Source organism: Eurosta solidaginis, chromosome 5 (genome assembly GCF_040869045.1).
Source record: "Eurosta solidaginis isolate ZX-2024a chromosome 5, ASM4086904v1, whole genome shotgun sequence".
NCBI lineage: Eukaryota > Metazoa > Arthropoda > Insecta > Diptera > Tephritidae > Eurosta > Eurosta solidaginis.
In genome coordinates this window covers 181,967,641-181,980,069 of record NC_090323.1, presented here as the reverse complement: position 1 = coordinate 181,980,069, position 12,429 = coordinate 181,967,641, and the positions used below count along the sequence as shown (strand labels likewise).

General features: G+C 36.7%; 1 protein-coding gene across 15 annotated transcripts in view; it reads right to left on the bottom strand.

Annotated features, from left to right (window-relative positions):
- Window positions 1-888: 888 nt before the first annotated feature.
- The window catches only part of LOC137251684 (uncharacterized), a 115,407-nt gene continuing 103,866 nt past the window's right edge, over window positions 889-12,429 (bottom strand). For 14 of the 15 annotated variants that reach the window (XM_067786438.1, XM_067786434.1, XM_067786440.1 and 11 more), the window contains one exon: window positions 889-3,477. In XM_067786438.1, the coding sequence (XP_067642539.1) occupies window positions 2,155-3,477 (1,323 nt within the window). In that variant the 3' untranslated portion in view covers window positions 889-2,154. Of the gene's footprint in view, window positions 3,478-9,507; window positions 9,840-12,429 lie in introns of those variants that run through there. The other variant, XM_067786431.1, reaches the window with a different exon arrangement.

The following is a 12,429-nucleotide window of genomic DNA, read 5'->3' as shown; positions in this document are numbered from 1 at the left end:
ATACAGGATTTTCTATGAATTTTTTTATTACTTACATATGCCCTCGGCATCTACGTAAGCCGTAAGTTTTACGGGTCCCTCATCGAATCGCGTGAGCAGTTTGTTGATGACTAGTGTCCACAGCAGCGTTGATTGCACCTCTCCCTGCGGCGCACCCCTGTCCAATGATTTCGGGGCCTCTTACAATACCCATTGTGAGGTAATCTTCCTACAATTTAACATGCAGCCGATTCATCTGGTTAAAACTGGGTGTAATTTAATGTAATTGAGGCCACCCATAATCGCCCATTTAGAAACATTGTTGAAAGCACCGGCAATGTCTAAGAAGACACCTAGAGCATATTCCTTACATTCCAGGGCTATCCAAACCTACATATGCCCTGTCATGTATCCGCTCTTTAGTTCAGAGATATTTTTAAGTCTTAGTGCAGCAAGTGTTGCCTCTTTCTCTAATATAATAGGTAAGGGATGTATTCGCACTAAGGCACTAAGTGGTATCACCAAGGGATGTTCTCATCGCACCCGTTATACCAATACCAGCTAGACGATGCAGTTTACTTAATTTGCAACTGCTGTACTTTGCGTGATTTTCGGCCGGAAAACTAAGGAAGCATAGTGCCTAAAGTCTAATGGCGGGTGTAGACTGTCGTAAGTTTATGGCTGTTGGGTCTGAATCAATTAGTCTTCTGCATAGAAAATACTATCTACCCCTGGTGACTTATGTGGCAAGAAGCTACATATTTATTGTCCAAACATATTTATCTTTTTTAACATTTTTACGAAAGTTGCTCAACCTCCCCCTTTTCATGCATATATTCGGAAAGAACTGCTTAGGGCGTATTGTTCAGACAACGACGCTGATGAACTAATTGCACAGTGTAATATGGTGCATGGAAAATGTTTACTTTTATTTTATTTTCAAATACTTCAATTCAAATTACATAAAAAAAATATTTTAAATTATGTACATATATTTAGCTGTTTAACAGTATCGTACAAATAATTATAACCTTTAAAAATAATTAATTCAGTCGAAATTTGTTCAATTCACCATTGTTTAATTTTAATAAAAAAAAAATAATGTATGTTTGTTTGTTTAATGATGTGTTCAATTTAAACTTATTATTAAGAATTCATGAGTTTAACATCGGCTTATAATAATTGAATATTCAATTATTATGTTTTTCTAAGAGAAACTGAAAAGAAAGAAAGAAAAATTTACTGGCATATTGCGATGCTACCATTTCGAAAACCGCCAACGTAATCATCATCAGGCAATTTCGTAAAGTTATCAAAGGTTTCAGCGAGATTAGAACCGCAAATGCAGTTTCACCGTGTGAGTCGCGAATCTCGAATCTCCGTGAAACCTTTGACAACATTACGAAATTGCCTGATGATGATTACGTTGGCGATTTTCGAAATTGTACCATCGCAATATGCCAGTAAATGTTTCTTTCTTTCTCTTCAGTTTCTCTTAGAAAAACATAATAATTGAATATTCAATTATTATAAGCCGGTGTTAAGCTCATGAATTCTTAATAATAAGAAAAAACAGAAAAATTATTTCTTAATTGCCAAAAATGGGTAAATGCACATCGCTGAATGATATATATGCACATGCTAAAATAGACTAAAAAAACTATTCTAGGGCTCTTGTTTACAATCAATTAGTCGATTAGTTGAGTATAAACTTTTGCATTGATTGAAAAACGATTAGATGGCATTCGATTTCAACATATGTAGCAAACGACTGTCACTATTCGAATACTGTCAGTTTCATATAAAATAAAATTAATTTGTTTGCTACAAAATGAATTTCCAAAAAAGTAGCTTGTTATGGTATTTTGTTTCTACTTCCGAGGACGCCAAAGAAACCAAGTGCAAAATGTGTGAGCTGCAGATGGCTTACAATAACTCCGCAACGTCTTACCGAGTCGCAGAATTCATAGATAAGTGACAAAAAACACTATTCCAATAGTCGAATCTGTCACTAATCGAATGCACACAACTAGTCGATAACTTTTGCCAAACGACGAATCGTTTACTTGAACAGTCGATTATCAAGAGCTCTATTATTTACACAGACCTAAAACTAAACATAAATATTATGCTATTACTTATATTAATTATTAACAAATATCTATACTTTGGTTATTAAATATTTTTGCGTTCAGGCTTACGCTTAGCACATCTCTCGAATAAATGTCCCAACTGGGTAAGTAAATTTATGGCAGTAAAATCTTCTTCTTGTATAGCAAAATCTTCTAGAGGTGACAAAGCACGTATTGCGTCAGCATAAGTATTAATTGGATCACGCAGTGCGCCGCTGGACTTCAATTCGACAGGCGTTGCTATCATTCCATCCATTTTCTGACGTTTCACATTTGTACCACCATTTGCACCGCAATTTCCACTCATACTACTATTCATATTCACTGGTGATAGCAAAGTAGGACTATTACTACGGCTACGTTGTTCTTGTTTAATTTGTACATCGCCTAGTGATTGTGTTGTTGATGACTTTGACGCTAGGGTTGTCTCATGCTGCACAGTTGTTCTGCATGCACTCGACTTTGTTGTATTGAAATTAGAAGTTCTATTATCATCAACATAATTGTGTGGTACGATGGACTCTGCTTCATCATCGTTCAACGTTTGATCTTCGTCATAGTTTCGTGTAGTGTTATTATTTTGATACATTGCAGCAAAATCATCTATTTCATTTACTACCGGCACATTGTCATAATTATCGACTAACATTGAATCGGATTCATTATCCCCATAGGTACCACCAAAAATACCTCCAACACTAGCCTCCTCACAATATACATCGCCATCGCCATCGTCATCATCATCATCATCATCATCGGCATTAGCATCGAAAACATCATGTCGCACTTCCTTGTGCGCTAATTGCTTTGGTACTTCGCCTATAAGTGAGACTGCTTTTGCGACCATTCGTGCACAATAATCAATTAAATCTTTAATATCTAATGAATAGGGCGGTTTTCCTAGTATTATCAACGCATCCAAATTATTCCAATCTATATTGTAGACTTTTTTAAAATCAGCTATCCATGCCTTATTTGGATGAAATTGTGAAATTTGTAGTATATCACGTACTTTTGTTGCACGCTGTTGTACAACTTCATCATTAAGTATGGCACTCTGATGATAATAGGCACGTTTAACAAATTCGTATGTTACATTGCCGAGAAAGTTAATTTTCTTATTTCGTGCATATTGTGGTGAATCTTTTGGTGTAACCGTTTGACATTCACCATAGTAGCGTAGAATGTCATCACGATTGGCGATTACATTGCGAATTTGTTCCCAACTACATTTGCAGATGGAGGCGACGCGTTGATAAACGGGGTTTTCATGATATGAACGTATGGCTATAACGCGTTCTTCTAAATTAAGTACCTTTCGTGGTTTGTTTTTCATGGCAGCGCGTTCGCGCTCATATCTTGTGGGCTGAAATAAGAGAGAGAAGAGGTATTGAAGTAAAAACAAGTAAGGAAGGTTAAGTTCGGGTGTAACCGATCATTACATACTCAGCTGAGAGCTTTGGAGACAAAATAAGGGAAAATCACCATTTAGCAAAATGAACTTAAGGTAACCCTGGAATGTGTTGGTATGACATCGGTTTCAAATGCAAGGTATTAAAGAGTATTTTAAAAGGGAGTGGGCCTTAGTTCTATATTCCGAGATATCGCCATAAAGGTGCACCAGCGGTGATTCTAGAATGTGTTTATACGATATGGGAATCAAATGAAAGGTGTTAATGAGTATTTTAAAAGGGAGTGGGCCTTAGTTCTATAGGTTGACGCCTTTCCGAGATATCGCCACAAAGGTGGACCAGAGGTGATTCTAGAATGTGTTTATACGATATGGGAATCAAATGACAGGTATTAATGAGGGTTTTAAAAGGGAGTGGCCCGTAGTTGTATATGTGAAGGCGTTTTCGAGATATCGACCAAAATGTGGACCAGCGTGACTCAGAACATCATCTGTCGGGTAGAACTTTTTCATTTTCTTCTACTTAATATGGTAGTTGTCACACCCATTTTACAAAGTTTTTTCTAAAGTTATATTTTGCGTCAATAAACCAATCCAATTACCATGTTTCATCCCTTTTTTTCATATTTGGTATAGAATTATGCCATTTTTTTCATTTTTCGTAATTTTCGATATGGAAAAAGTGGGCGTGGTCATAGTCGGATTTCGGCCATTTTTTATACCAATACAAAGTGAGTTCAGATAAGTACGTGAACTCAGTTTAGTAAATATATATCGATTTTTGCTCAAGTTATCGTGTTAACGTCCGAGCGGAAGGACAGACGGTCGACTGTGTATAAAAACTGGGCGTGGCTTCAAACCAATTTCGCCCATTTTCACAGAAAACCGTTATCGTCATAGAATCTATGCACCTACCAAATTTCACAAGGATTGGTAAATTTTTGTCCAACTTATGGCATTAAAAGTATTCTAGACGAATTAAATGAAAAAGGGCGGAGCCACGCCCATTTTTAATTTTTTTTTTTATTTTTGTATTTTTTTGCACCATATCATTACTGGAGTTGAATGTTGACATAATTTATTTATATACTGTAAAGATATACAATTTTTTATTAAAATTTGACTTTAAACAATCGTCATCCGATTTTGCTAATTTTTATTTAGCACATATAAAGTAATAGGAGTAACGTGCCTACCAAATTTCATCATTATATCTTCAACGACTGCGAAAATTCGGCTTGCAAAACTTTTAAATTACCTTCTTTTAAAATTGGGCGGTGCCACGCCCATTGTGCAAAATTTTACTAATTTTCTATTTTGCGTCAACGCACCTACGAAGTTTCATCGCCTTATCCGTCTTTGGCAATGACATATCGCATTTTTCGGTTTTTCGAAATTTTCGATATCGAAAAAAGGGCGTGGTTGTAGTCCGATTTCGTTCATTTTGAATAGCGATCTGAGGTGAGCGCCCAGGAACCTACATACCAAATTTCATCAAGATACCTCAAAATTTACTCAAATTATCGTGTTTACGGACAGACGGACGGACGGACATGGCTAAATGAATTTCTTTTTTCGCCCAGATCATTTTGATATTTAGAAGTCTATATCTATCTCGATTAGTTTATGCCGTTACGGATTACCGTTATGCGAACAAAGTTAATATACTCTGTGAGCTCTGCTCAGCTGAGTATAAAAATCAAATTGGAAATCGAAGGCTGCGCTGAATAATAGCCTATCTCGGTGGGCAGTGCAAAAATGACATATCTGAGAAGATTTTTAAAAAAAACTATTTAAATTTTTTTTTTTTTTCAAAAAAACGCTTCACCTCAGACTTCGGTGAATCTATGCTCAGATAGGGCGTTCTTGAAACAAATGCTGAGGTACGAGGTCTTCAACGGAATTCTGAGATAGGGCGTTTTTAAAACATATTCTGAAAAAAGGCGTTATTTAAAACCATTATGGGGTAATACGTTTTTGAACTGGCAGCCGAGATAGGATGATGTTCGCCTCAGCACTCGCAGTACTGTACTTTTTTGTTGAAATCAATCTATTCGTAAATCGAAGCTATCCAAAACACTTTTGAAAATCGCTCTATCCCGGCTGTGGGTTGTAAAACGCCAGGCCATTTTTTTTTCAAAAAGCGCCAAAATGTTAAAGAAAAAATTTCACAAAATGTGTTACAAAAACTATGCAAACCAATCTCAAAAACGTTTTCGAATAAGTACGAAAATCCGAGAAGTCTGCATGAAAATGTCTAATTTTTTGTTTTTTAGAATTTTCAGATTTTGAGTATACACTTTTGTAGCTGAACCAATTCTAGTCTAACAAAGTAGAAAGATGTTTCAGATTTTCTTCCATATAAAATAAGAATTACTGCGCCTTTAGTATAGAGGGAAATCTAAAACACCTTTCGAAAAAAATTGTCAAAAACCAATGCGAATTTTGATAGTCTAGATTTTGATAGTCTTGTAGAAGTTACATTGTTAGACTAAAATCGATTGAAAACTCTAAACAAAAATTTACAAATTTTCATGCACTCTTCCAAATATTCGAGCCTTTTCCAGGATGTTTTTGAGATTGGTTTGCATAACTCTTGCTTTTGTTTTAATTATCCCATCGGTTTCTATTAATCGTTTTTTAGTTAAATTTTTTAGGCTAATCCGATCGAATAAAACATATGTTGTACATATTCCATTGCTCGCAGCTGTAGAAGCTTCTTGGTGTTTACGAACCGGTAGTCGAGTTAGACATCTTTTAATGAGTAATTTTTTTGATGTTAAACCATAAATTGCCAATTAATTTAACAGCAATGCGACAGCTGTTTCAATTATACATTGTAAATCTCTTCAAAACCTTTTCTCCCGGGAGTGGGATTCGAACCCGCACTCCTACGATGGTTGAACTATTACAGACACATACAGCAACGTCATGCCTTAGTTGATGTACGACTGTACCCCAATTGCCTTCTTTGCATAGTTTATTCTTTGCGAAGTACATATCTTGTATGTTAACGGCGACCACCGCTCAGCGGGTAACATACAACAAAATTTAGAAATGTTCGTTGTAGCTGCATAAGAGTACAAACGACCCCAATTGTCCCGTTGCTCTCGGTCAAGGATGCCATACGATCCGGCAATACATAACACAGCCGTTTAAAAGAACTACAGACAAAAAGCCGGCCGTCAACGATATTTAAAAATAGTTGTCAATTCCTAGGACTCTCGATGACTGTGTGGCCTCAAGCTGGGACTATGGACGACCTTGATTATTCTGCTCAGAAAACTTGTTAAAAAGCTCTTTCACAGACAAACAGCAAAGAAATGTGAACGTCCGAAGGGGACGGTTTTGGAAACTTTGTGAGAACATAGCTTCATAGGCAGCATCAAAAGGCGAAAGCAAGTGTCCAATGATATGTTGCCATCGTATGACATAGTGCAAATACACTAGCGATTCGTCTCTGAGGCGAAACGAGCGTTCGTTTCGTAATAGAGAATGAGGCCCTAAATCTCCTGAGCGGTATATTGCGCTGTGTATTTTTATTTTTATTCCCAGCTGTACTTGTACACAGGGTATTATAACTTCGATTGGATAACGGTTGGTTGTACAGGTATAAAGGAATCGAGATAGATATACGCTTCCATATATCAAAATCATCAGTATCGAAAAAAAATTTTGATTGAGCCATGTCCGTCCGTCCGTCCGTCTGCCCGTTAATACGATAACTTGAATAAATATTGAGATATCTTCACCAAATTTGGTACACGAGCTTATCTGGACCCAGAATAGATTGGTATTGAAAATGAGCGAAATCGGATGATAACCACGCCCACTTTTTATACATATGTATAACATTTTGGAAAACACAAAAACCTGATTATTTAGTATATAATACACCTAGAATGTTGAAATTTGACGTGTGGAATGATATTGAGACTCTTGATAAAAATTAAAAAAAAAAAGAAAAATTAAAATGGGCGTGGCACCGCCCACTTCCGATAAAATCAATTTTACAAATATTATTAAGCATAGTTCAAAAATCATTAAACCTATCGTAACAAAATTCGGCAGAGGTTGCCTGTAGTATAAGGAATGCTTTGGAGAAAAACTAACGAAATCGGTTAAGGACCACGCCTACTTTTATATAAAAGAATTTTAAAAGGGTCGTAGACGAAAATAATAAGCTATATCTTAGCGAAAAAGAGCTTTGTATCAATAGAATTTTACTTTCTAAATTGAATTATAAAATTAAATTGGAAAACACTACACTTTTTGAAAATGGGTGTGGCACCGCCCCTTTTTTGTCTAAGCAATTTTCAATGTTTCGGGAGCCATAAGTAGAAGAAAAATTTACATATCGTAGCCAAATTGAGTAGACATATTTTCCTTATAGCAGAAAATATTTCCAGTAAAAATGGATAAGATTGGTTAAGGACCAAGCCCACTTTTTACATAAATGGCTTTAAAAAGGGTCGTAGGCAAAAATAATAAGTTAAATCTTAGCGAAAAATAGTTTTGTATCAATCGTATTTTCATTGTTCTGTTATATCTTTGTTTTAAAATAAACAGTAGGGAAATTCCCATATCTGCAGGAAAACTGCATTATTACCCGCTCAAGGTCATTGGTGTTAGCCTCTGTATCCTTTTTGCTTCTTTTAAACGAAAATTAGTTCAGAATAGAACCATATGTATATGTATTATTTCGCAGCCTTGTAACACTATTAAACACACAAAACAAACAACAACAGCATTTCAAGTGTACAGTTGGGTATGTAATGTTCGGTTTCAGGCAGACACTGTGAGGCATTTTACAAACCAAGAGTGCAAATGCAGATGTGTATGTTATCCTCAGGGTCTTCAGGTTTTGGAAGAGAAAGTACACTTTCCTAATCGTCATATTCATATCACCCTTCTGTATTGGTACTTTTCCCCTGTTTTTATAAGAGTATCTCTTTTACCCTTAGCATATTGAATTGAAGGGACTTGGCGGCTTATAGTTGCGCTGATAAAAGTTTATTACTTTTGAAAATATTTTAAATAATTTTGTAGAATCATTTAAACCTTCCAAAATACTACTACGATTTTGAATAAAATCTGGTCTATAATTTGAGTTTTATCGAGGAAATAGAGCGACAAAAAGAATAAATTCTCAAAAAGTTTAAACGGAAAACCAAAGAGTTTGAAGTTGCTTCTAGAATTTTCATTTAAAGAAAACACAATATGTAGATTATTGTTGAAATGATAAAAAAATAAAATCAATGAAAGAAAAGTCGTCCTAAAAAAGTCAAGCGAAAAGAAGTAACAATTTTTATTTTCCGCCTGCGGATTATTAATACTGATGTCAAGACGCCTCGTTTGACACCTCTCCCGATATTTTTGGGAGATTTGATGATCTGATTTGCTATAAACACATTTAAATGGAAAGGTGGTTTGAAATACAAATGGGCAATTCATGGCAATTCAATTGATTTACCGCGAACAAACAAACAAACAAAGCATTCTCTGGCCATTCCTGGCAGCCATTTTCCCTGTCAGCCTTATTTGACAGGTAGCTATGGCATTGAAGGACTAGAAAGATTCTCCCCTTGTAGGAATTCACAATGCAGGTATGTAATAAATGTTTCTAATTATAAAATTTAGAACGTATTTTAAAAACTTCTTTAATTTACGATGCTGTGCTCATGCGCCTAAGGTTTAAAATTCAATAAAATTTCTGAACTATCATTTTCATTATTATTCGAAAAGATTGAAGGTGAAACCAAAATCATCAAGACATATGTGTAGGTATGTAGTGCGAAGAGTTAAAAATTTAAGTTCAAATTTTTAACCATGTAATTCTTTAATTCTTCAGCAATGTCTTGCCTAAAAATCCTTTTCCTTTTAGCTGTGAGAAGTAAGTAACGAATATCATCATCATTTTTGAAAAACAAACTTTCGAATGACTGCTACTTTCTCGTTTGGGTTAGAAGGAAATATTTTCTTTACCTCATTTACGGCTTCCTGTCCAAATGACTGATGGTAAGAATAGGACCCCAAAGACGAAAACGAATTTCCATTTTGTTGTATTATACTGGACGCCAGAAGTCTTTTTCTTTCCCTATATTTTTTTTTCCTTTCCCTTTCTTTTAGTTGCCTGTCCTTTTTTAATTGTTTGGAACGAATTTCCATCTCTTTCCTCATTTTAAGCCTCATCCGATGCCTTTTCCTTTCACGTAACAGGTGCTCAGCAAAATCTTTTGCCGATTCCTTTAGTCTCTGTCTATACTTCCTCATTCGTTCCGCTGGTGTTGATTTGCCCATCGTTCTGATCAAAATTTCTGTTAAACATACATAATTTTAAGAAACAGATTTCTTAGACTATAAGGCCCATCAGCCCTGTTAGCCCACCTCTGACAACAAATCCGCATATATCTGTCACGAGTGGGACATATTTCACTACAGAATATCTTTTAAAATGGCTTTGTAAAAAGGAAAAATGCAATTGCAGTATATATTGACAGTGAAATTTTAATATTGTAAAGAACATTAGCAGCACTAAGGGATACTATCATCTCTAAGCCGATGCTAAGCAGTGGCTTGTATGCACATCAATAGATCAATCACTATGTCTACACATATGTAGAGAGACGAACAAACACATGCAAATATCTTATCTGAGATGCTCCCAAAAGTATGCAATTATAAGTGTGGAAGTGCCGCTCACAAATACACGCGCATATGAAAAGCTATACACGTGCATCTGTAGTTATAATTATATAGCACTAACTAGTAAGTTCTGGCAATGGAAGCGTCTAGAAATATGTGAACGAGGAAACCGCACAGTATAAAAGCAGCAACAGTAGAGGCGCGACAATCAGTTTTGATTTAAGACGCATCTGGCGAGCAATAGTAGTGTTATTGTGAAGAACTTTAATAAAGGCCATTTTGCATTATTGAATAGTGGAGTTATTTATTCAACAGTTTAGTAATTCGAACGTTAGTAGAAGATTTGGAAGAATCGGAATTTCAGTAAATTCGTTACAATTGGTGTCAGAAGAGCAATTCTTGAATAAATTCCAGAGGACAACAAGGACATGGCAAAGTTAAGTGAATTGAAGATCCAGCAACTGAAGAAGGAGTTGGAGAGCCGTGGATTGAACACAACCGACATTAAACTTGAACTTTAGGTACGACTACGAGAGGCAATAGAATTAGAAGGAATTGACGTACAAGAGTATGACTTTCATCTTGATGGCGATGAGACAACAAAATTGGAGGAGAAAAATGAAACATCGCAGGTAGTTACCAGCACAGACTTGAACGTGATATTGGCTGCAATATCTACACAAACGTCGACAGTAACATCGAAGATTGAAGCACAAGAAACACGTATTTCAGAAATGTGGACACAGATAACTTCCAAGAAGGAAACTCAACTGGAAGAACAGAAAACATATATGGCATCCCAACTGGAATCGCAAGAGACATGCATAACATTCAAGATGGAATCACAAGAGGAGCGTTTATCATTGCAAGTGGCACATATGTCTTCGCATTTGGAAGCACAGGAAGCAAGGGTAACATCAAAGCTAGAAGCACAGGATACAAAAATTGTGCAGCTCGAGGACAAAATTGACGCCGAGATAGAAGCGTTGAGAGGTCGTATACAGGAGTTTCCAATAAATCGCCCTGCAGTTTCAGCAAGCAATCCAAAGGTAAAAACACCATCCTTTGACGGTTCTGTTCCTTTTCAGGTCTTTAAGCTACAGTTTGAGAAGACGTCAGCAGTGAACAACTGGAATGCGGAAGATAAGGTTGCTGCACTGTTCGTGGCATTGAAAGGTCCTGCAGCTGAAATCTTGGAGACTACTCCAGAGTACGAACGGAAGAGTTATGAAGCATTGATGGCCGCTGTCGAGAGACGTTATGCAGGAGTTTGCGTCGGATGTCGAAAGATTGGCTCATCTCGCAAATGCAGACGCACCCGTGGAATACACCGAGAGGGTTAAAATTCTGAGCTTTATAAATGGAATACGGGATGTCGAAACGAAACGAGCTACATATGCGAACCCAAAGCCAACATTTGCTGAAACGGTATCACATGCATTGACTCAGGAAACTGCCTCTCTATTGAGTAAACTAGCATATAAGGCTCATCGTGTGGAAGTAGAAAGACCCGAGTGGGTAGACACAATTTTAGAAGCATTGAAGGGTACGCATCAGAAGAATAATGATGCAGTCAAATGCTTTAAGTGTGGAAAGCCAGGGAACATTGCGCGTTATTGCAACACCAACCCTAACAGTTCCAACAATGTTGGTGGTCGTAAACGCAGAGCTGAAGGAGATGAGCAGATCTCCAAGACCAAACAATCGTTAAACTAAAGCGAGTCAGCCGCAAGGGGCGACAGCTGGCTCCCTCAATTGAATGTCCCATAATCTCTATCTCACAAATTGGAAGGTCAAACAATCTTACTGTCGGAGGACATGTGGATGGAAAGGAACGTTTACTGACTGTAGATACGGGTGCATCTCATTCCATGATCCGTATTGGGCAAGAACTTTGATGAACATCTTAAGAACTTGGAGGAAATTTTCAATAGCTGGCGCTGGTCTGAAACTAAGTCCCAAAAAGTGTGCGCTGTTTAAAAAGGAAGTAAAGTATTTGGGTCACAAGGTAACGACAGAGGGCATCTGCACTGCGAACGAAAAGATAGAGGCTGTAAAGGATTGGCCAAGACCGCAGAACCTAGATGAATTGAGAAGTTTCCTTGCGCTGTGCACATATTACCGCCGATTTGCACCAAATTTTGCCAGCGTAGCCTATAGCCTCCATGAGCTTATAAGAAAAAATAAAGCTTTTGAATGGAAGAAGGAGCAAAAAGTGGCTTTCCAAACATTGAAGAAGCATTTGTGCACTGCCCCAATGTT